The sequence below is a fragment of the Diachasmimorpha longicaudata genome, chromosome 1, assembly GCF_034640455.1.
Source record: "Diachasmimorpha longicaudata isolate KC_UGA_2023 chromosome 1, iyDiaLong2, whole genome shotgun sequence".
NCBI classification, from domain to species: domain Eukaryota; kingdom Metazoa; phylum Arthropoda; class Insecta; order Hymenoptera; family Braconidae; genus Diachasmimorpha; species Diachasmimorpha longicaudata.
In genome coordinates this window covers 4608164-4633625 of record NC_087225.1, presented here as the reverse complement: position 1 = coordinate 4633625, position 25462 = coordinate 4608164, and the positions used below count along the sequence as shown (strand labels likewise).

Here is a 25462-nt window from a genome sequence, read left to right as displayed (position 1 = left end):
CGAATAAAAGAGGCAATTGGCCTGTCACGCAATTTGTAGAAGAGAGCGCCGCTGGGGCACCTAAGGCCGGATAGGACACGGAAGCGGCGCCGTCGCGCCTTACCGGCATTGGAAAGCCTCCTCTCCTCCAAATTAAGATTGCCGGAAGAAACGTTGATTTCCGGGATTGCGTGACGTACCTCGAGATGCATTTCAGTAGAAACATGCGAATCCGGACGCACACAGATCATATAGCGCGCAAAGGCAAAGTGCTGTTCAGTAGGCTAACGGTCCTAAAGCATTAGGGATTCCGGTATCGAGCCGTTAGAACGGTTTTTACGGGCGTGTTTGAGGCTACAGCGTCGCATGTAGCTCAAGGGTCGGTGGACCGGTGCACAGCGTACAACTAAAGGAAGCAGCGTAGCGCACAGAGGAGCGCGCTGCTGTCATTTACAGGCGCGTACAGGACGGTTACGCACGAAGTACTCTGCGCAGGGGCGGGGGTTTTCCTGTAGATCTTTTAATGCAGGAATGAGCGGCACGCTACCAAACCAACAAACGCATTTCGGGTCGAATAGGTGCCGTCGAAATAGACCCCGTGAATCCTCGCGTCAATGACAACGGCCGCTCAGTTGACGCCATCGAGGATATAAAGGCAGGGATTCGAAATCTCTGGAAGAATAGGTTTGAATGGGTTCAAACGGGGAGGAACGTCTTTACGTTCTTCCCCGATACTGCGGCGCACCTGGACGGCAAGTGGGTCATGTGCGACTACTGGATCTCGCGGGTCCTGACAGGGTGTGGACAGTTGCCACTGCGAGTGCGACCAGGTTGACGACACAGTCCAGCATCTCGTAATAGACTGTCCGATATATGCACCACAGCGGGAGTGCGTCGTAGATTTGATCGGGAATCAGGCATCGCCCCAGGCGGCACAACGTCTAGTGTCGTCGAGGGAGTCATAAGCTGTGTTCGCTGATCTTTGCAGGGAGTGTATGTGGCTTACATACATAGATGCGTATGCGGAAATCGGAAACGACGACGCCGAGGAGTGAATGAATGAATGAGACCACTCAAGAACAAGGAACATATTCTACATCTTCTCTTCTTCTTCTCCGCCATTTATTTTGATTCCAAATACCCTTATCGACCGTTCACATGCTGGGCGTCAGCTGACACCAAGGACCATCGCGTCGAGTTTCCCTGCGGGAACCATGTCTATGTCAGTCCCTCGTGGCTCGACCCGGTACAGGTTGCTAAGTGTCCTTCGACGATCTCAACTAGCCGATCTGGCTAGCGTGTTTTCATAATAATGCATTGTTAAATAATTAAGTGTCCGGATTGATGAAACGGGTGGATGGGACGGGAAGTGAGGAAGTTCGTTGAGGGACACTAAATTATTGCACACACGTGGTCTTGGTGGGGGTTCTGATTTTATTTATAAACACACGTATGGTGACTTTACAATTAAAACATTATGAGAATTAAATTAGTGGACTAATTGATGATTTCAACCGATGAGTTTCCCGATAGATATAATAAATTCCGATGGGTTTCCGATGAATTTTCCGAGCGAACGTTGATAACGCGTCCGACCCTGATGATGTTCGATGATGTACCGTCCACCGCAGCGGTCTCGAAGACCATCGTGATCTCTCGCCACGGTGGTCAAAGGTGATTGGTTGAGGTCGGGGGGCAATTAACCGCCAGATTTTGAACACCCATTGAGTGACAGAAATGTGGGTGACACAAATTGGACAAAACAAAAATTGCCGGGGAATGTACAATATGGAATTATTTCATAAACACCTGATATTAAAACGAAACATTGAAATAAATAAAGTATGGCCAGTATTGTATGCATAGTATCCCCATTTAGCTTTAGAATTTCTCGTGAGAGTTAAAGTGCTGATTCACTGATCAAAGCGATCAGAGTTTCGCACAAAAAATGGAAGCGCATCCTGCGGTAACATGCAAGATTCCAAAACAAAGCATGCAGAGAAATACAAAAGTTAATAAATAGTCCTCACAGACAGAGGCAGAAACGAAAATTTTACGTACATCGCTTAAGGAACAGCACCCGAGGGGGAGTGGTGATTGTGAGTGTCAGTGACGGCGAGAAGTGCTGAAGTTAGGTGAGAGGGAGACAAAAATACAGCATTTAGCCGCTGGGCTGTCGATCGATTCTTTTAGTGATACTATGGTTCTTTCAGCTTATCGATTCCTAATTGGAATTCACTCGAATCGTTATGAAATGGGCAATATGATGCTGTCCACTGACAGTGACTTTAAAACTTCGCTTGATTCGTAGAGGTGTGGATCATGTTTATTGACCGTATTGAAACTGAAACGTTTGGACGTTCCATGCTGTTTTTATTGGGCTGGTGTCTTGATCAAGTAAGGCTCCGTGTTTTGGCTTTCCTAGCTTACACGAACGAAATACATCTCGATATATAACACATTCACAACACCCACGAACGTTTTCAGCAGATCTGTCCCGAATTGGTAACAATCGATTCACTCACCTGAAACTAGTGAAGAGGTATATAGTCGGTCCGATAGCTGCGGAAGAGATTAGTATGCACATCCAAACGCTTGTATCAAACGGTGCAAGAAGTCCTGAGCCAGATGCAGATTCTGCAGGTCTGACCATCATGCCTACGATGTGGGCTTCATCCATTATAGGACTGTAGCGAGTGAATTCGGTGAATCTCCATAACATGGGAATGAATGCAACGGCTATATCAATGTCCTAGATAAGAAAGAAGGAAATGATTGGATTAAGTACAATGCCAATGCCTTAATGTAAAGAAAGAAATTATTCGACGCAATACTCATTGTAAAATCGGTGTAGATGCAATTGATGGTTGGATTATCCTCAATACGCTACAACCGAATATCTACTATTCATTTACAATTTACACCCAGCACAATGCAACCCGGTCGACCATTCATTATACCAATGTACAGGCCATGGACCGACTGGACACATTGAACTCTCTTCCTCCGTCAAGTGTGGGCGCTTCACCATCAATTTCGATATTCATGTCAAACTACACTAGTGAGGATATCTCTTGTCAAGTGACACTTGAAACAACGTTACCGTTCCTCTACCGGCTAGGCGATAGTGAAGATCATCAAGAGGGATGTCAACTCCAGGGACGAGAGGAAGAGAGGGAAGGACCAGATTTTGAATGCATAGTTTAATGATGTCTCCATTTTGTTGGACATCATTCAAAATCCCTCAAACTGCTGAGATATGAATGTCTATCCAATATATGCATTACAGCGGGAGTGTATCGCGGACATAATCGGGAATCTTTATGGCCTCGCGTCGCACAAGCTCTTGTGTCGTCGACGGAGTCATTCGCCGTGTATTTGGAGAGGATACTGATTTTTAGGGTGGATGGGGAGGAATGCTATGATGGGTGGTTTTTGTTCTGAATAAATTAGAAGAAGGGTTAATTATTTCACTGATTTATTGCTGTCGTGGTTATCACTCAGGTCAATTAAATTAAAACACCACTTTATGTTGATATTCTTAATCGCGAATAATTTCCCGTGATTGTCTTTAATTTTCACTATATAACGGTGATGGTGATGTATCTAAATTTACTAGAAAAGGGGTCCCCACTGATGGTGGCGTAGCTGAGAACACTCAGTAGTGGACCGATAATTGTGAAACGAACTCTTAATTAAACGGAAAGGGTAACGTTAGAGGCCGAATACAATACTGAACTGGTTGGCCGTTGGGTTTCCGGGTTTGCGGTAGGGCCTGACCGTTGACCCGACGATGTCCGAAATCTGACGGGTTTGATCGATTTGATCGGCCGTCTTCATGGAAATTAGGCTTAGTTTCAAACACCGTATTCGTGGATTTTTGCAGGGAGTGTATGTGGTTTAAATGCTTGAATACGTACGCGAAAATCGGAACTGACGCCGATGATGTGTGAATGAATGAATGAGACCAAGCAGCTCTCATTATCGGAGATGATAGTCTTGTGGCAGGGACCCGGCAATCTTCTCCGGGTAACCCTGGCCGAGTTGGAAATATGAATGAGAACGATAGATATATTCTCCATCTTCTCTTGTTCTTCTGTATTTCTTTGAATCCCAAATTCGCGTATCCACCTTTCAAATGGTGGGTGTCAGCTGACACCAACAACCACCGCCCCGAGGTTCCCCGCGGGAGCCATACCCGTGTTGGTGACTCGTGGCTCGACGCGATCATGGTTGCTAAGTGTCATTGGAGAATCAGAACAAGCCGACAGTATGGAATCCCCTCTTGGTAGTCGGTAATGGCCTAAGTGTCTGATATCATGTGAGTAGAGTAGATTGATATGCCATGCGAGGTTTCTGAAAACCATAACCTGGCAAGGTCGTTTTCATAATAATGCATTGAGCATGGGCGAGTCTCGAAGTAAGTCGGGCATAACAAGGTAACTGTCGTATTATTTTAGAATGAGACTCAGATGATGATGACTCAGATGATCTCTCTCTCTCTCTCTCTCTCTTTCTCTCCGTGTTGTTTCCGATACCTTCTCCCGTATTAGTGTCCATACCCTAGCCGCCCTTGAGCTCATGCAATGCGACGGCCTATATCTCCTCCACCCCTCCCCATACATTGACACCACTACCCGACTTGAATCAGTGAAAGATTGTTTTCCCCCTGACGTTATTACACCTTCGCCTATACATGTAAACCCCTCAGCCCCTACATCATCTCTGTATTGTGACGTTTTGCACAAACCGTCACAATACACAATACGTCCCTTGCGAAAAAATAACAATTTCGCAGCCCTCAGTGGCCAACCACAACCCACGAAGTTGAGTGCCATTACCTTTTCTCATGAAAAATGTAAAAAAGCAATCGGCTGCTGAAAACGTCAAAGTATATGAAGATCGGAACAGCGTCGAATAGTTTAGTATGTCAACCGCTGAGGCGGCTGGCTCCAAACGGCTGTTCCACAAAATTCTCTGAAATGACTGGGCTCGAATTCCAATTAAATAACTCAAACAGGGGATGATCTCTTTACTTAATCTCCTTAAATCACCCCTCTCCCATTCTCCAATCATCAACATTTTTGAAGTGACAACTTCTTATGGCGCATTGGGCACTTTTGTGGGTGAGCACTTTCTCGTGAACTCGCGACAGATGAGATTTTACAGTGATGCCAGATGCGGGACACACACGTCTCCCACGGCCCCACTCCGCAGCAGTAGTTGCGCGAGGGAGTTGCGCATGAAACCCCCACGCGTGGGAGTTTTGCTCCCGTCTGGCATCACTGCTATTAGTATACGCATAGGTATATATGAGCTGTTTCTTTCTTCCGCTAGGGAAACAACTTCCTGTTTTACAACAACAGTTACATTAAAAGAATACAAGTTTGGCGCTAGCGTTTAAAAAGGCGCTGCATTTAAAGTTTGAAGTTGATAAATTTCTACAAAATTACAGAAAATCTCGAAATTTTGGGGAATTAAGAAAATTATCAGTATGCTCATTTCAGCTAAGAATTAAAAATTATCGGAAAGCCGGAAAAGTAGGAAAACCTGAAAAATCGAAAATATACTCAATTTAGTAGAGAATTTCACAAGGGACGTGAATCGACGATCGGAAATTCGGATGGTCGGAAAAAATATATATGCTACGATTATAGCTTTAAAAAAAATCTACATTTTTATTTTTGATTATAGATTTGTCTTGAAAATGGATGCGGTTTTATATGAAGAATTTGATTTAACGATGTCCAATGATCGCAATCTTAGCAGAAAAAAATACAAAACTACTAGTGATGCAGTATTCACAAGAAATGTAAATAGATTTAAATCAAAATTGTTCATTTCACACTTTAGTTGCCATAGACCTATTGTTTCAGTTTTAGAATTTGATGAAAATGCTAATAATGATGATGTAAGAGTTATTGAAATTATGGATGAGAATTGATAAATTTTGTATTTACTACTTACTAATATTTACTCATTTAAATGAAACCACTTCCTTCGAATATAGTTTTTATATTATTATACTTTAAGTCCATTCAAAAAGTGCCCACATTGCTTTTATAAACTTGATTTTTTATGTACAATTTCTCATGTCGCGAGCCCACTTAAAAATGCTCACCCAAAAAAGTGCCCACCGCGCCATAAGTTCAAGTTTTCACTTCTGCCTGCACTCCCGGAGTGCAACGAGTTGTTTTTTTCATAGCACATGATTAACTAACAGTACGGAATTCAGTAAACTCCATGTAAAATAAAATCCCTGCTGTAATCAGTCAAAGTTTAAAACGTGTTAATCGATCCGAAATTAGTAGTTCACCACGAAATCTTATTTCACAGTAAAAAAAATCAAATACCTCAAAGGCGCTCTAGCGACGTCAAAATAAAATCTTTAATCGTTAAGCCATGATTGTAGTTAACGAATCTGACGACAGGACATTGAGAAACTTAAATCCACAATACGGAATAAAATCCGAGAATGAGCTATAAATTGGAAATCGTCACGAGATCAATGAAATGGCCTTGAGAGCCCAAAACAAACCCGAGACCTGCAACGGTCATTTGCCAATGACACTACAAATTCCATCGAGCGTCGTTAAAAGCTACAATTTCCCTTTCCGCGAGATTCACCAGAAATTGTTCTCGAAATTTCCAATCTCCTGCACATTAAATAAAGATCGAAATGATTCCAATGAGAGAAATTAACCTATTCGATACGAAAATATAGTTCACACAAATCAAACGGACTTGAAGCGAGAATCCCGATAGAGTCACTAATTTCTATTGATAAAAGGAATTGAAAAGTTTTGAATTAAACTGTCATACCCTAGGTGGTATGACAGTTGCTTTTATTTTTTCTCGCTGATTGTTTAATTAAAGGTTTGGATGATAATAAAAACTTCACACAATTTTTGTTTGGGAGAAAGCCGTTATGGCATAAAAAACCCAAGATATATTTAAATGATTGAACCGACTGTAATGGTTGGGCGAGCGCGGTGTTGCTCCGGCGGTCATCGAGGCTAAGCAGCGTTTCGTTGGGATACTACTTGGATGGGTGACCGCTTAGGAACACCGTTTGCTCGCTCAAAAATTACGGCGCGGAAGGCACAGGTGTGGAAACCCAGTGGTACCCTTCTAGTCAGTGTGACGGAAGGGTACACTGGGACCCTGCACAATCGGCCGACTGTACGGTAGAGGTTTTCCATGGTTTCCCTCTACTCCTGTGCAAATGCAGTACAGTTGGGGAAAAAAGTCGGTGCCATGGCACCGCAGGGGAAGGGAACAAAAAACAATGTGAAAAAAAAAAAGAAGAGAGGCTGAAGAGGAGAGGCTAACAGAGGCGGGAGAGGATGTAAAACAAAGAAAAAACGTCTGTAACATCAAAAGAAATGAACAATACAATACAATATTTAAATGATTGATTACACCAACTGAGAACAATCAATTTATCAATAATGGTCTAATCACTCGTTTGGCTGCAGCCCACACAGTTGACACACACATACACTTTTATTTCTAAATTATAACTAGGATGAATAAGATCAGTTTGTTGGATCCAAATCTTATGTTTGATATCCAACAGTGATATGTGATATCACTAGTAGATTGAGAGTTTAACTCTCGTGTGGTGATATCCAGGGGTTACCCAGGAGGTTAAATTAAATTAATATTTTGATGATTATTTCTATATATTAACGAAAAATATGAATAGAACTGTAAAGACGACTGTATTGACTATGATTATTTCTCGTAACTGATTATTTTTGTATCTTGATCGCGAATGTATCATTTGATTTCAATGAGACAAGAATTTCAGCAAAGAAAGCGTGACTTTCACCTCGCACTTTCACTTGAGAAGAAGGGCCCATATTCAAGCATTCGGATGAGGACTCAGCCCATCCCAAAAACCGAAAACACCCGAAGCGCCAAAGCGCACGCGCAACGAACCATTTGAGTCCCAAATAGTCGCCGCGCTCGCGCCGGAGACAATCGTGTGCGTTCCGGCCGGAGCGGAGAGAGCCGAACCCCCGTTCATTCGGAGAGAGAGAAAGGGAAACAAGAATGTTTCGACTTCCATCGCAACATCCCTCATGAAAAGGAACTATGTTATTTCCATTGGGCGACATTGGAATTATACAGGAATATTGAATTATTTCCAACTATAGCAGAAAATTCCAGAACCACTGCCGACAAAGGGGGCAAGAGTCGACAGAAGATCGATTCAAACCTAAAACGGCGTCAAATCGCCAGAAGCTTCCCACGTCGGGTTTGCCAACCTAACGGACACGGCCATCATTTGGCCGATTATGGGTTTACCGAAGCTTGGATGACCTACTCTAGGCCAATATTGACTTATTGTGGGTTCACCGAACCTTGGTGACCTACTCTGCACCAATATTCGGCCTATTATAGGTTTGCCGAGCCTCGGTTCACGTACTCTCCACCGATATTTGACCTATTATAGATTCGCCGAACATCGGTTCGTCTATTCTAGGCCAACATTGTGCCCACGATTGATTGGCCAAAGTTAATTATTACAATCATTTTTTACTTATATTTGTCGCTTGTCGTATTCTCAACAGCAAGGAACTAATCAAATTACATTGATTATGCAGACGGTTTGTTGAGAAAATTTTTCAACTTGCTTCCGTCATTATATGGTCCTTGGTCCCAAGTCTTAAGTCTACATAATTTAATCCACCTTTCAGATGATGTTAGGAATTTCAATCTTCCACTGTGTGAAATGAGCGCTTTTTGGGGAGAAAATTATATCAGTATATTTAAAAAACTGACCAAATCATCCAACAAACCGTTATCACAAATTATAAATAGGCTATCCGAGATGGAGTCAGGTCCAAAAATGGAAGTAAAAAAACTTCAAGTATTAAGTGATGTAGCCATTGATAAAAATGTTAGATCAAAATAATATTCGCTTCGATTGAATGCTCAAAGTGTAATTGTAAGTTATTTTGTGCACTAAATATTTTCAATCACATATCTCAATCAATGAAGCTAAATTTGAGGATGTAGGAGAAATTTTTCCGAGGTTGATCAGAGGCTTTAGGGGTATGGAACAAAGACGGTCTTATGCAGGGAAGCACCGAAATTGATGAATAGAAACACGAGAGGCATTGGATCGTGGCGACGCAGGTCGGAACTTGATCGTCAATATAAATGACGATCACACGGTTGATGGTGACGGATACAGCGTCAAAGATCTTCTTTAGGAATAAATCAGTTCAGCTGGCCCAGCAACGCGGGCGAGAGTACTTCGCACATAAGCTTCCAATTATTCTTTGAAATTATTAATTAATCTTTGCTTAAATATAACGATTCTGCTGATATGTCGTCTCAAAAGCCGTCCCTACCCAAGAAGTACGCAGTCGTGTAATTTACTGTCAGTGAATCAAATCCAAACGAATTACTTCCAGTAGATGCTGTGCTTGGAAAATGGATGACGCTAGAGTCAAAAAATGTGTGGAAATGTGCATATCCATCTCCAAAGGATTACGAGTATGTGGATAAATGGATTAAGCAGGAGAAAGTAGTGGATCCTGAGTGGGAAGTCTTCGACATCACGTACTTGCTTGGGCTGACAATTATGATACGGCTAAACGTCGTCTAGAAAGAGCCTACAGCATGAGGGAAGTGGCAAGCTCTGATAATCAGAAAAACCGACGTGAACCTGTCATTCTTCCAGAAAAAAGCGTTCATCAGATCCTCCATGAAACGACACCTATGGTTCGCTCTACTTCGAAGCTCAGGGGTACCAAAGCCAATGGTCGTACGTTTGCTGATATGACACAATCTGACAATAAGTCTCCCTCAAAATCGACGATAAAAATTGTCAGAAAGAATAAGGAAAGTATCATCTCCGACACATCAAGCTCGTCATCCTGCCCAACGACTCCACGAATATCACTCCAGAAATGTCTAGCAGCAATTCGTCCACAAAATCTCTTGGCAAATACCAATTCTTCTTCATATAAGACTCCTTCTCTCATAAAGAAATTTCGAAAACGCGATGAAAAGTTGCAGATAATATCCTCAGAAGACTCTGACGAATATGAGAACAACTCGTCAAAGTCCTCAGTAGAGAGACTCCCCAAGCATAATGTCAAAAATTCATCTCAGATGATAACCTCAGCAGATAAATCTGAAAACAAGTTGTCCAATTCTTCGAAATTTTGTTGTTTAATTTATTGATGTTCCGGGGATGTTTTTGGGCCGGATGGAATGGTGGGTGAGGAAGTTCCGGAGAGGCGAATAACAGTGCACTGCGTATACTAAAGTCAGTATAAGTTTTAACATCGGGTATAACCCGAAGTCTACCCCCTCCCTTCTTCGCGCATGCGTAATTTCAGGATATTACCGCGTTACCCACATGTTCATAAGTTTCCTACGCGGGAACTAGTTTCTTCCTAAAATAAAATATATTTAAAAAATAATTGAAAATCTGGCTATTAATTGTTCGACAAGACCAAGCGTTCTCTTTGCAGGAAAAAAAAATATCAAGAATAAATAATTTATTACGTTTTACATGTTATTTGTGTGTTAATTTGAATTTATTTTGTGTGCTAATTTTAATGTTAGTGTGTTTGTTGTTTTAAGTTAAGATTTTCTTCATAATTAACCTGTGTGATTTTTCGAGTTGGGACATCAGTGTTAATAAAAGGTAAGTGTACTTGAATATACAATCAATGATTCGGGATAAGATGAAACAGCGAAAAAAAAAATATAGATCGGTAGAAATTGTAATTTATTGTAAAATAATAATAATAATGTCTGTTTCTTGGAACGTGGGGAATATCATTAGAAAAATTATGTGGGTAAAATAGGTGTTTTTTAACATGAGGATCTTGTTTTTAATGATAATCGCATTATGTTGTGAAAAATTGAATATATACAGGGTGTCCCACAGGCAACGTTTAAACTACACCCCGATGGCCTACACGGTCCAGAATTGATAACTCCTAACCGAAGTAATATTAAGTGATGAAATGAAGGAAATTCGTTGGGGAATTAAATTCTCCATCGATTGATACCCATTTCATCCCCTAATCACCATTATTTTCAAAGAAAAACCGCGGGCTACATGCCGACAAGGACTAAAATCGTCGAGATTTTAGTCTCCAATCGCCCGCTCCCCACTTAAAAATTGATAACTTCTCCCCCAATTAATGGTAAGGGATGAAACCAAGGGCATTCGCTGGGGAATTAAATTTCCCGTCGATTGATACCCATTTAATTCCCTAATGGCCATTATTTTCAAAGAAAAACCACGGGCTACATTCCGAGAAGGACTAAAATCTTGGAGATTTTAGTCTCCAATCGCCCGTTCCCCACTTAAAAATTGATTACTTCTCCCCCCTTAAATTTAAGGGATGAAACCAAGGGCGATTGAAGGGGGATACTGATGGAATATATTTTATTTTTTACCCTTAAAAACTGTAGATTCCCAATGAAATACAAAAGGCCCTATGCTACTCCCAAGAGATCCTCAAATCGGAAGCCGTGGTCAATTTCATTGGATAATAAACGAGGAAGACCATTCAATAGTCAATTCCAAATGGCGGTATACTTCGTTTATTGTTTTAATGAAGAGGAGCAGCGAGCAGGCCAATGCATAATCCCTTTGCAGCAACCCAGGTACTAATAGTGGTTCCTTCATTTTTGTCCTCAACAATTGTTGCCTCCTGTTGCCAACCTAGTTCAGAGGCGACCTTTAAAAAATTTCCGGAAAAATACATATTTTTCATGTTTTTCAAAAAGTTTCAAACCCTATTTTTTCTTAATCACGGTACAATCTAATTCTATCTTATTATGTAAGCAGTACATTTGTTTCCACTACTTATACTAATACGAAACATGTAATAACACTGTATGTGCATCCGTAATAGTGAGGGGTCGAAAATATACTAATTACTATAGTAATTTGATGATTGATCCAGTACTTGATAAATTAGTCATCGTGTATTTCACGTTTTCTCCGATTTATGGAAGAAAAAAAGAAATCTAGGATGTTTGCGGGAAATTACGATGCAAATAGCAGAAGTCTGATCAAGCAACACAATTAAAAATTGGAATTTTCCTCGAATACTTCCTGACATAATTCTTCTACTTTTCTGTGTGTATAGCATGCTTAACCGAGTGTTGACTAATCCCCTTTTCTATTCCCACAATCTTCTATTGCATGTTTGCACGTACGTATTCTGTAGAGAGAGAACCTCGAAAATGCTGAGAATATCCCTCCCTTCTATTACGAAAATTATGCAGCATGCTGAGACAGGTGAACCATTTTTGACCCCAGGGAAAGACAGGCATCGGACTGCACCCAAACTCAACATTAGTGATGAAGTCAAGGGCGAAATTCGCGATATAATTTATGAGCATGCAGGGAAACGTAAGAGTAGAGAATTTGCAATGTTTGTGTAGTCCTATTGCAAAAGTTCGGTACTATTTGAACACAATAACTATATGAAAATTCGTCCCATTTCTTCTGAGGCATTTCAACTTTTCTAGAACGTATTTTACCTCTTTAAGAGGGAGAATTTATTCAATGTTATAAAATACTTTATGTACAAAGAAAATTCTCCTTCACGAACATTTCATTATAAAATAATCGTTTTCTTTTTCTGGGCTGGACATCAAACAAGTCAACGTTATCTTGTGTATGTAAGGATGAATAATATATTAACTTTTTTATGCAGGTGAACCATTGACCATCGAAAAGTTGCTGCAGGTCATTGCGTATGTTCCTCTTTCATTTATTAGTTGATCTTTTGAAATTTGAATGAGCATAGTAGTATCATAAACTTTATTTTCAAGATGGAAGGAAATCACTTTTACCGGAGGAAAAACGACGCTGAAAAAAGTCCTTCTTCAGATTGGGCTCACCTACTGTAAGCGTGATGGTACTAGGTACCTCAAAGAACAGCCATACATCGCTTACAGAAGGATCCAGTTCCTCAAAAAAATGAAGCATCTAATTGACGAAGGCAAGCCGATTGTCTACCAAGATGAGACTTGGACCTATCGACGAGGAACGGGGAAGTCGAAAGAGTGGCAGGACAGTGATGTCCGGAGCCACACAGGTGAGGGTTTCCCCGCTTGGACGATAGGCTCAAACTTGGTCCAACCTCGGTTACCAAGCCTCGGGATTCCTAGTTTTGACCACGGTTGAACCTGTGGTAATTCCTAGGTAAAACCAAGTTTGGCGATTCCCTGTGAATTAAAGCTTGGCTACCAAGGCAATTCCTATCTTCATCCAAGCTTCGGTCTCCGAGCTTGAATTGATAAGTTAGAACCAAGCTCGGGCCAATATATTTTAGAAAAAATTAAATAATTTATATTATATAAAGATATAAATCCATATTTTTTATAAATAAATATATTATTTATTTATTTTATTTTCTTTAATTTTTTGCAAGTTCGAGAATTTCTAACTGGTTATTGTCGGAGGGCTTTCAGCCAAAACCGGAAAACTGTTAACATAATTCGTGGAAAAAAAATTAAGTTGATCGTGATGGTCAAAGAAAAAAAATTAAGTCAGAATTCCAATTGGAAGAATTATCAACTTTTGACAGTTTTGTTTGGCTATACTAATGCTTGGGTTGGGGGGAGCGAGCTGAACATATTTTTTTTCAAGTCAAACTTGGAAGTGGAGCTTGGATGAAGGCTGATGACCAAATTAGGCTAAAGCTTGATCTCAAATTGGGTGACGCTTGGATCAAGGTTGGTCCAAGTCTGGACGCCGGACTTGATTCAAGCTTGGATCAAACTTGGGATCCAAGCTCGGACGGGCGTTACAAACCAAGGGCTAGCCAAGATTGTTCCAAGCTTGGAAACCAAGATCGAACCAACCTAGCCTACTCTCCGTCCAAGCTTGGACCAATGGTGAATTCCCACCTGGGCACTAATGAAAAAGTCTCAGTCAGGAATGATTCGCCTGGTGACCGGTACCTGATCTGTAATGCTGGCGGGAGGAGTGGTTTCGTTCCGGAATGCTCCCTATTCTACCGTACAGCTGTCAAACCAAGACCAGATGACGATTATCATGGTGACATGAATGGAGAACTATTCCAGAAATGGTTCAAGGAAAGACTTGTCCCCAACATCCGGGAGCCATCGATAATCGTCATGGACAATGCATCGTATCACTCCCAACGAGTAGGTATATTTTTACAGCGCGCAAGATTTTGTAGGTAATGAAATAAAGGAATGAAACAGGTGTTGGTCGATGGAGAATTTGATTCTCCATAACCCCGAATCAACCCCGAATAAGTTGAAGAGGGTGAGTCTGATCTTCAAGTTGCTCTTAACTTTTCGATTCAGAATTCCATCCTCATCTTTGTTTCGAAGTTTAGACGTTGGGTTTGGAGACAACCTATATTGATTGCTGTTTTTGTTACCGAGATTAAAGAATGCGACAATTTTGTTTATTTTCCCCTCCTTGTTTCCTTTGCAGGTACATCAAAATCCTACTCAAAAATGGACAATTTCCCAGATCCAGAAGTGGTTGGATGATCATAACATTCGTTATGAACCAGGGACTACCAAAAAGGAGTTACTGGTCGTTGTTCAACTCAACAAGCCTGAAGTTCGTTACCAATTGGATGATTATGTTGCGAAATGTACTGATCATGAGATTGTTCGTTTGCCTCCATACCATTCAATCTATAATCCGATTGAAATGGTTTGGTCACAAATGAAGCGATATTATGATAAGAATATTGGTCGCAACAATGATTATTCACACGAAATGGCTGAAACGATCTGGGCAGAGGCATTGGCATGCGTTTCTATACAGCAATGGGAAAACTATTGCCGTCATACTGAAACCAGAATCTTGGAGGACTATGCTCGAGAGGTATCAGATGACTGTAATAGAGAAGCCTATCAGATCCAAATTGTTTGTGATGAGGATGACGCAGACAATGGTGATGACGATGGTGCTGACGCAGATAATTTCACCGCAATGCAAGTGACCGTCGACCTTGATTCACGGATTCATAATTCAGCTTCTTTGGAGATGAATCTGGGATCGGTTCGTCGATCCTTGTTAACTGCGTTTGAATCGGAAATGGTATCTATCGAGGAATCCATTCAAAAAAAAAAATTGTGAGAGAAACATTCACGTGATTGTGATGAAAATTACTATTTCAGCTGGCAGATCCACCCCAAAGTGACGAAGACATGGTAGCAGGTCTTCAGATGGAAACTGATTTCGCAGACCATTCTGTATTACCAGCGATTCCTTCATCGGATTCGACAAATTGTTCCCCGAGGACTTTAGATCATGTGAGCTCGCGTAACCTCTCAGATTTTAAATTAAATTTCGGCCCTTGATGCCTATAACATAGTGACATTTGGGAATACCGATTAAAGCGGAAGGGTGAAAATATTTTGTTTCAAGGAATCTCAAAAAGTCAATGAAGTCGTGATGGAATGCAGCAGGCCGTCAAGAGCCATCACGGATTCTGTGCTGGTACCAATACCAGATCCAGAAAGAGATTCAAGACCTCACTGGTCCTCATTGATGGACAGAAAAGGAGTTGTCGAATTGGCAACATCGATGAATGGAGTATTACTTCACCAGTCTGCCAGATTTCATCAGGGCCACGAACGTTTTCCGGTAGAGCGCAGAAATTCCCAGTGCACAGCAAATGCGGTGGTGGCGATAGCAGTGCTACTTGGATCCCCAGTTAATGTTACACGAGATCTGGATCAGATCTTGATAGATGGTGACAGACTTTATGTCGACTCACGAACTGAGAGAAACATCGTCTATCAACATCTATCACCAGAAGATCTCCAAAACAGATTCACGGCATGTGGTCAGGCGTTCAATTGTCAGGGGTTTCTGTCTTCAGAAACTACCCTACACGAGATCACTGAAAGTATCTCGTCAAATGCCGCTGTTTATCAGCACGAACTTGAGCGTACAGGGTTTTTATATATTTCGGAAGGCAAACCGGTTGCGTATATCATTTCTCCACAAAATCCCAATTGTACTCGCCAATATTTTTATTTGTTCAATCCACATGCAGTGGACATCAATAATCATTTCCCTCGAATTGCCAGAAAAGGAGCCGCGAGATTATTCCGATGCCTGTCAGCGAATGCCCTGGCTCAGCTTCTGCTAACCCAAAATTATGCCAGAAGGAATGGATGGCAAATGTATAGAATTAAAATTGAAAACAGTACGAAATAGTATATTTAGTAACGGACCTGAATAAGGTTTTTTTAGCAATGGTTAAACATACTATTTTTAATAAAGTGCATATTATAATTTATGAAATGTGTAACACGAGGTTTTTTAATTATCATTTTTCAAATTTTTTGGCAGGGTAAAAGATTTGTTGTGGGAGAACTTATTTATTTATAAGCGGCGGTTTTTCTATTGAAAAACTGAAGATTAGGGGGTGAAATCGGTATCAATCGATGGGGAATTAATTCCCCAGCGAATGCCCTTGATTTCATCCCTTAATATTAATTGGGTAGAAGTTATCAATTTTTAAGTGGGCAGCGGGCAATTGGAGACTAAAATCTCGACGATTTTCGTTGTTGTCGGCATGTACTCCGCGATTTTTCTTGTGAAATAATGACGATTAGGGGATGAAATTTAATCCCCCAACGAATGCCGTTGGTTTCATCCCTTAATATTAATTAGGGGAGAAGTTATGAATTTGTAAGTGGCGAGTCGGCGAGTGGAGAGTGAAATCTCCATGATTTTCACCCTTTTCGGCATGTTTGCCGCCGTGTTCCTTTTAAAATAATGAAGATTCAGGGTTGAAATGCTCTCCAGGAGATTGAGTGATAACTGGATGCAGTAGTAAGCTACATATTTTTAATAATTGTTTAGTAAACTTGGTAGATCCCTTTAAAATAATATCGCTCTTTAGCGCCCTTCCATCATGTTTTCTCTCTTTTTTTCATTATTTTTCATGTCCATTCAAGTGGTTCCCACAACGCAAAATTAGTCCCAAAAAATGTGTTTTAAGTTAAAAAGATAAAATTTTTCCAAAAGTTGACGTTCGTTAGATAGTCCACGCGGGTCTTAATTTATATTGTTTTTGTGGCGATGTGGGATGGATCTTTATGACGAATTAAAGTAAATATTTGTTTATATATACATATATTATATTATATCCTTACATATTAATGAAACAAGGCAGAAATAACGAAATGCAATAATTATCTTAATTTTAATTTTATTGAAACTTTTATATTTTAATATAACCTCAAGTCTAAAAGCGTATAATCATGCTATTCACTAATACAGTTCTCTCCATTGAAGAATAAAAATTTTACAGTTCAGAATGAAAAAATATTCATAATTTCTCGTGGGATTTTTATAATTCAAAAAACGCGCACACAATATGAAAGTAGGCCCTTGGCGGAAGACTAGCTTCATGGCGCATGCGCGAAGAAGGGAGGGGAGACTTCGGGTTATACCCGATGTTAAAACTTATACTGACTTTAGTATATGTGATGACGAACCGAGTTTATTGTTTAACACTTATATACAGGGTGTCCCAGAATTGCACGTCCAAACTTTAAACTTAAGTTGGGGGTGAAATTCTGGATCTAAAAGTCCTGAGCGACTTTTTGATCAGATGCACCCTCTTCAAGTTATTGAGGGTTGAAGTTGGACGAATCAGGGGCGTGGAATACCCAGTCGCAAGTTGGTGAGAAAAACATGTGAGTGTAGTGGTGTCCCCGCCATACCGTATTACTCCCCTGCGGCGGCAGAAAGAGATGACTGGTGGCGGAGGGTAAGAGGAAGGGGAGGGAAATAAAAAAAATCGAAATACTAAAAGATTAATAATGCTTTAATATTATAAAATTTTATAAAATTAAATTGATACAAATTATAAAATGTTTTTTGGTGAATAAATTTTGCAATCGTATGATTTCTTCTTTCGATGAACACAACCATGGACAATAGAACCTAAGCAAAATGTTAAGATTCGTTTTCTTTACTTGATATTGTTTATGTATTTTTCTAAAGAATAATTTTTTTTTAATTAAGTCTATTTCTGTTTTTCGCTGGGGGGGGGGGGCGAAGCCTCCGGCTCACCTCGACTGCGACTTGTCACGCCTCGTGCTGCAAACTTCACACTTCTCACAATCCTCCACCTATCGTCCTCATGTCATAATCTACTATTATGTAGCGGGCGGGTGTTCATTTTTTTTATTTCCCTCCCCTTCCTCTTACCCTCCGCCTCCAGTCATCTCTTTCTGTCGCCGCAAGGGAGTAGTACGGTATGGTGGGGACACCACTACACTCGCATGTTTTTCTCACCGACGTGCGACTGGATATTCCACGCCCCTGATTCGTCCAACTTCAACCCTCAATAACTTGAAGAGGGTGCATCTGATCAAAAAGTCGATCAGGACTTGTCGATCCAGAATTTCACCCCCAACTTAAGTTTGAAGTTTGGACGTGCAATTCTGGGACACCCTGTATACAAATACACTCAACGATGTTAAAAAGGTTATTCGTTATTATAAACGGACTGTATAAACCGAAAGATAATCCCCGGTTCTAACCCCGTTGGTTATCCGGATCCTTGCCAATAATTCCCCGTTGGAATTCCGTAAAATAGACAACGTGTCTTTACCGATTGCTAGCTGATGGTGTACTGACCATCGTGATGATCCCGAGATCGATCGTGACCTCTCGTTACGGTGGTCAAAGGTGATTGGCCGTGGTCATCCTGTTGGTCATCCTGACGTTTGACCGCGGGATTTTGAACATTTGCGAATCGAAAAAAAATTGAGAAATCTACGACCAAGAATATCAAGCGTGCACTGTGTGGTAATAAATCAGAATTTATTGTAATTTTTTCTTGAAATGGTAAAACGTAGTAAATGAACTTATCTCGAATCAAAAGTATGTAAATTGTAGCGCAAATATGAAATTTTTTATAGAAGTCTCTTACATAGAACTTATTTCTCTTTGCAAAAAAGGATGATAGAACTTATGTCATTCTTCATAAATTTTAAGACATTTCGTAAAAGTATGAATTGGAGATAAATATATTCACCTAGTTGTTCGCTATATAGTTGAATCTTCATATGCACTTAATGATGGATGTTCATTTTTGTTAATAATCGATTTTCAATTTTTCTTTAGATGAGTTCAAAGAATTTATAAAAGCAGAACTGACAGCAAGCAACGTGGAATTTGGAAGAAAAATCAAATCTGCTAAGGAGAGCATCTTATACAACCTGGCCCAGAAGATGAATGAGTTAAAACTGGCAGTACTTGCACAAAATGTCCCCCAAGTGCCACAAGTTCCAGTTGAAGAGTTGGTGATGGCTGTAGGTACAAAACTACCAATTGAGGGTCTAGATGATTGTTTAGTGTTCGAGGAGCAACTTAAGACTGATGATAAGAAGAAAACTGCACTGGTAATCCGTTGTTTTTAAATATATGATTATTTTTCCATTTTTTTCTACGATAATCTTATCTCGTCTTCTTTTTCGTAGACCGCTTTATTCCGTTACCTTTGTTCCACTCAAACCACGGTCAAAACATGTATCAACAACGTTTTAACTAAAATTATGAAAAAAGCTGTGCAATCCCAGTATTCAGGAAAAGGGAGGAAGGTGGGGCAAGGGATGTGGGAAACTTGATTTTAGCAACACATCCACGTTCAGTTGTTTCCAAGGTATTTGATTCTGATCTTCTTTCCACTAGCTAGAAGATTTATTCAATAAGAAATAAATTCAGTCAATCCAATTTAAAGATTCTATCAATCCATATATTTGTTCTAAATTAAAAATAACAATAACTGTGAGAATAATGCTTTAGCTGAATTTTATCAATTCATTCGTTGTTTCGTTTTTCAGTGGCTGTCAACGACAAATTCAAAAATTCGAAAGAGGTTGCAAAATTGTCGGGGCAAGTTGGATATTGGCTGGTCCATGCTGGTGATCGAGAAGGAGGTCGTGCTGAACGTGCAAAAAACGAATAATAATGGACTAACTGATAACTGATTGACCATCTGCGACTACAACTACTTTGAAGTATTTCAATGCATAAATAAGTGCATTTGTTTAGTTATTCAATAATGTTATTATCTATTTATGTGTTTATTATTTTATGCGTTCAAAGTTCACCAAAAAAACGTCGTTGAATGGCTCGCTTTTTCATAAGCTCATATATTGCAGCAATATTTCATATTCTATTTTATCGATTTAAAAAGAATAGTTTTTTTTGCAGAAATAAGAGTATTCTTCAAATTCGGAAAAGTCTGAAGAAATTATTTATAAATTAACAATATGTTAATTTACTATGAAGAATAATTTGTGGGTGGGTTGTTCAATAATTACGAACAAAGATAACGCAAAATGATTCCTGATGCAGTACTGATTGATTATAATTAAAAAGACAAATGAAAAGAAAATCATTATTTCAAATAATTTGAAAATTAATTATTCTACCCAAGATCGGGCCTACCCTTCGGGCCGATCTCACTGGCGATCATCGGTACGATCGGCCGCTATCTTGGGCCGACCCTCGGATCAATCCGGCCACTCTACGTGGGTTAGGGTCTCACAAATAAAAAAATTATCAGCCTAGAAAGCTAGGCGATAGAAGTGAAGCTGCATGGATCTCAATGGGCACTTGAAATGAAGATACACACCCTAGCCAGCAAGTTTTATGAGATAGAAATATTTCCCCAATAACCGAAACCACTATTCATTATTCGGGAATTTCTAAGGGTGTTAGGTTGATGAAAAAAAGATAGTTTACGTTTTCGCCGCAATTTATAAAAAATCTATTTATTCACTTCCATACTTTCATATTTAAGAAAAGATACAATTGGTTTGTGATATGACAAATATAAAATGAAAACTCGTGATTGTAAATTATTTAAATGTCTTGAGAAAATTGCATCTATTGTAGTGCCTGATCTGGTTGTTGAGTCTTTGGGATTATTATTCATTTTTAAATTAAATTTACTGTCTAAAAATTGTACAAGTGGTTGAGCTTTTTCCAAGGCAAAATTTACATTAAAATCACCATTTAAAATCATGGGCATAGTGTTCAAATCTTCTTCTAATTCTGCTGCGCCAGAGGGAGTATATGCCAATAATGCTCTATGTATAAATTTTGTGATATCGGTAATTCTTTGGTTCGATACTGCAGCGCAGCCTTAATTGTTCTCTTGTTGATGAGACCACTCAAATGACTGGGCTTGCGAATTTTCTTTTTCTTAATGTGTACATTGATGCAATGATGGTCATTAAGATGTGGAAGATGTTTCACCATTGTATCCACTTCAACTGGAACATTGATGATCTGTCCATATATACCATATTGTCCATGTCCATGCTGTAATCGCCGTATTTGCATGAATGGAATTCTCGGTGATATCAGTCTTTCTGATACCAAATCGAGGGGTGGAAGATAGGCAGGTATTTGTACATATGAGAAGCCATTATACAGGGTGTCCCAAAATTGAACGTCCAGACTTTAAACTTAAGTTGGGGGTGAAATTCTGGATCGAAAAGTCCTGAGCGACTTTTTGATCGGACGCACCCTCTTCAACTTATTCAGGGTTGAAGTTGGACGAATCAGGGGCGTGGGATAACCGCTCGCACGACGGTGAGGAAAACATGCGAGTGTGGTGGTATCCCCACCATACCGTACTACTCCCCTGCGACGGCAGAAAGAGATGACAGGCGGCGGAGGGTAAGAGGAAGGGGAGGGAAATGAAAAAAATGAACACCCACCCGCTACATAAAAATTATTTACTCCTCCCCTAATTAATGCCAAGGGATGAAACCAAGGGCATTCGATGGAGGAATAAATTCCCCATCGATTGAGGCCCATTACATCTCTTAATCTAATCGAAAAGGAGAAAAAAACAGCGTTGAAAATTACAGCGCTGGAAAAAAAAACCCGACGATTTAATTTTCTAAAGCCCCATTGGCACTGTATGAGATTTTCATTTTTTCTTTCAGCGAAGGAGAAAAAAATGATCAATCGCTGATGATTTTTTTTTTGGGTGTTCATTTTTTTCATTTCCCTCCCCTTCCTCTTACCCGCCGCCGCCAGTCATCTCTTTCTGTCGCCGCAGGGGAGTAGTACCGTATGGTGGGGACACCACCACACTCGAACGTTTTCCTCACCGTCGTGCGACCGGGTATTCCACGCCTCTGATTCGTGCAACTTCAACCCTGAATAAGTTGAAGAGGGTGCGTCTGATCAAAAAGTCCTTGAGGACTTTTCGATCCAGAATTTCACCCCCAACTTAAGTTTAAAGTCTGGACGTTCAATTTTGGGACACCCTGTATACTGACAATATTGGGATAGAATTAGCGTTGAGTGTTCGAAAGGAGGTGTAGCAAATTTTCATTTCATCTCTATTCATTGTTGGTGCAATTGTGTCTAAAATCTCACTATGCTGCTTGGCTGGAGCTCTCAAATCCTCTTGGAACCACAATCGATCACAGATACAGCAAGGAAAAGCGAAAGAATTATTCTTGAATTTTTTATCAAATTCTTTATGTATATTCTTAAATCGAGTGAAGTCTTTGTAAGGGAGGTTAGGGTTCAGGGTTATGCTTCTCACGTCAGCCTCCCTTGCTGATGGCTCTGGGATGTCTGCATCAACAGGTGGAACAAACATACCGTGGAAAATTCTATTTGCAGCGTTTAACGTTGCGGAAGGCTCATTACCATCGCCCAAATTATTGGCCTGTTCGATTTCGTCTACCAGTGAAGGGTTCAGAGGTGGTTGTAAATTGATAGCTCGTCCTTGCTCGGTATTCCCGGACACGTTCAACACTGGTTTTCGGGATTTTCTTCACTTTATTTAGTTCATTATTTGAACGCAGTCGATCTCTGTATTCCTTACACAACTGAGCATCGGATTTAGGCATGATGTACAGCTCTGATTAATATTTTTTAGACTATTTCATAACAGTTCTCACTTCTCTATATAACCTTGAACACTTAGAAACACTATATAACCTCGATAAACAAAAAATGCTGCACGACTCTTGAAATATATGTATATCTCAATAAAACAAGCAGTCTACAACAATATTCGCTATACGTGTCGTGTAAGCGGCAATTACAGTTTGTAATCTCTCGCTGTACTCCCGCGCTCAGCTCACGCCCTACGCATGCGCTTCGCTTGCGCCTACGCATCAGTCCGATTCCTCTGCGCATCAGTCCCATTCCTTTGCGTCGGCGCACTCGAATGCCGGCCAGTCAGTAAGCTATGCCAGTATGCGCGTTCTGCGCAGGCGCTCCGGAGCGCGTGGAGATTTGAGTCACCACAGTGCATGCACGTACGTACATTATGGAGTTACCAACCGTGCTCTCCCCTCCCCTCCCTCTTCGCATGACACTCGTGGCTCATTTCGGCGGAGCTAATTCCCCCCTACGCACAACAACAACGGGAACCCTTAAAAATCGACGGTGGGCCAAGATGTATCCAAATCCCTGTCTCTCCGTAGTTCCGTCTACCCCGAATCTCCCAAGGGTCCTTACGATCAAATTTTTGTGGGGTCTCGGCAACGTCCAAAGGAGAAATGAGTCCTCCTCTCACGCTGGTCAACGATATCTCCACACGTGGGCCTCTGAGCTCACGGTTAACTAATAGGAGGCGACTTTCTACGTGTGACTGCCAATCAGAGACGGCAATGATTCTTCATTCCCGCCGAGTAAATTTCTATCATTGCAAAACGAGGAGATTGTTAGAAGGGTGTAGGGAATAATACTTTATGATTCCTCACTATAAACGTTAAAACAGTGAATATATTTAATAAGCAACGTAATTTATAATTGGAGCACACTTTAACAACGTATTGACAGTTTCGTGGGTCCTTTTACTACTACTGGGCCGTTACCGGTGTTACACGTGACATGACGTCACACAACAGTCATGCGCAATGATAACTTTGCATTCCCAACACCTCCTCTCAAAGTTTTAATTTGCTCACACGGTCTTGTCTGTTATTCCTAACATTCCGAAACAACTCCTTATCTTCGGTCCACTCAAACCCTTGGTCAACGCGTCCGCTGGCATGTCCTCGGTTTTCATATACTTCAGGAGTATCTTCTGTCTATCATAAGCATCTCGGATAAAATGATGTCGAATATCGATGTGCTTGGTCTTAGAATGAAACGCACGGGACTCAACTAATTTCTGTGCGCTCTGATTGTCATTGAACAACACTGTTGGAGGTGTAGCTACCCCAATTTCACTTAATAATCCCTGAAGGTACAACGCCTCCTTTGTGGCCGCAGCCATAGCCATATACTCGGCCTCGGTACTAGACAAAGCAACGGTACGCTGTTTACGCGCTTCCCAACTTACAGCTCCACCAGCAACGATGAATGCATACCCTGTGTATGACCGACGATCATCCTGACAAGTACCCCAATCGGCATCAACAACTCCGAAAAGACTCTTACCTGTCTTTCGATATAAAATCCCGAGACCTAATGTGGCCTTTAAATATCTTAACACTCTCTTAGCAGCAATCCAGTGCGATTTGTTGTAATTCAAATTAAACTGACTAAGATAGTTTACCGAAAACGATATGTCCGGGCGTGTCGTCACTGCCAAATACATTAGAGCTCCGATCAACTGCTGGTACGGATAAACTCTCATGACACCTTCATCTGGAATCTCAGACTTTGACAACCTAATTCCGACTTCAATGGGACTTGCTGCTGGCTTACAATTCGTCATCCCAAAACGCTCAAGAATAGCCTCTGTGTAACGCCTCTGTGTCAGCCTTACAGTATGTCGATCCTTGCTCTGGAAAAACTCCATTCCCAGACAATTTTTAACCGGTCCCAGATCCTTCATTTCAAAAACTTGTGCGAGCCTCCTCTTAACCTTCTGCATCCACACTAGATCTCTAGTCGCAATCATTATGTCGTCAACATAGATGGCAACCAACAAAATTTCACCACCACGATTTGCGATAAATAAACATGGATCCTGTGCCAACGATCGAAGACCCATTTGACTCAACTCATCTATTAGACGACGATGCCATTGAAGACCCGACTGCCTTAGACCATACAGCGCTCTACGGATCAAACATACCTTCCGACCATCAGCTCTCAACGCCGAATACCATTTTCTAGCCGTAGCAAGAATTCCACGATCTTGGATAACCTCACTTCTCGAACCAACTCGCTGACCAGACAATATCTTGCTCAGCGTAACCTCTAGCCGGCTCGGAACCTCCATAAAAACTTCCTCGTTCAACTCTCCATTTAAATAAGCTGTGACTACATCCATCTGGTGAACCTCGAGACCAAACTCAGCCGAAAGCGCGGCAAGCAAACGAATTGACGTCGACCTCACCACCGGCGAAAACGTCTCGTGAAAGTCCTCACCAGGCCTTTGCGAACAGCCCTTTGCCACCAATCTCACTTTCTTCTTTCCTGAAGGCAAGGAATCATCAAATTTTGTCCTAAAAACAAACCTGTTACCGATGA

At 40.8% G+C, this 25462-nt stretch overlaps 3 protein-coding genes across 3 annotated transcripts in view; 2 read left to right on the top strand and 1 right to left on the bottom strand.

The window, feature by feature from the left end:
* The window catches only part of LOC135168868 (uncharacterized), a 62459-nt gene extending 41242 nt beyond the window's left edge, over positions 1-21217 (top strand). The window contains exons 2-4 of the mRNA XM_064133473.1: positions 19118-19395; positions 19474-19655; positions 19837-21217. Coding sequence (XP_063989543.1) covers positions 19225-19395; positions 19474-19620 — 318 coding nt within the window. The 5' untranslated portion in view covers positions 19118-19224 and the 3' untranslated portion in view covers positions 19621-19655; positions 19837-21217. The remainder of the gene's footprint in view (positions 1-19117; positions 19396-19473; positions 19656-19836) is intronic.
* LOC135168819 (glutamate receptor ionotropic, delta-1-like) overlaps positions 2391-25462 on the bottom strand; it is a 63348-nt gene continuing 40276 nt past the window's right edge. The window contains exon 4 of the mRNA XM_064133378.1: positions 2391-2731. Coding sequence (XP_063989448.1) covers positions 2501-2731 — 231 coding nt within the window. The 3' untranslated portion in view covers positions 2391-2500. The remainder of the gene's footprint in view (positions 2732-25462) is intronic.
* Positions 14216-15324, top strand: LOC135167158 (uncharacterized). The gene is made up of 4 exons (XM_064130047.1): positions 14216-14269; positions 14311-14443; positions 14526-15061; positions 15142-15324. Exons 1-4 carry the CDS (start codon positions 14216-14218, stop codon positions 15322-15324), a joined length of 906 nt encoding a protein of 301 aa, XP_063986117.1.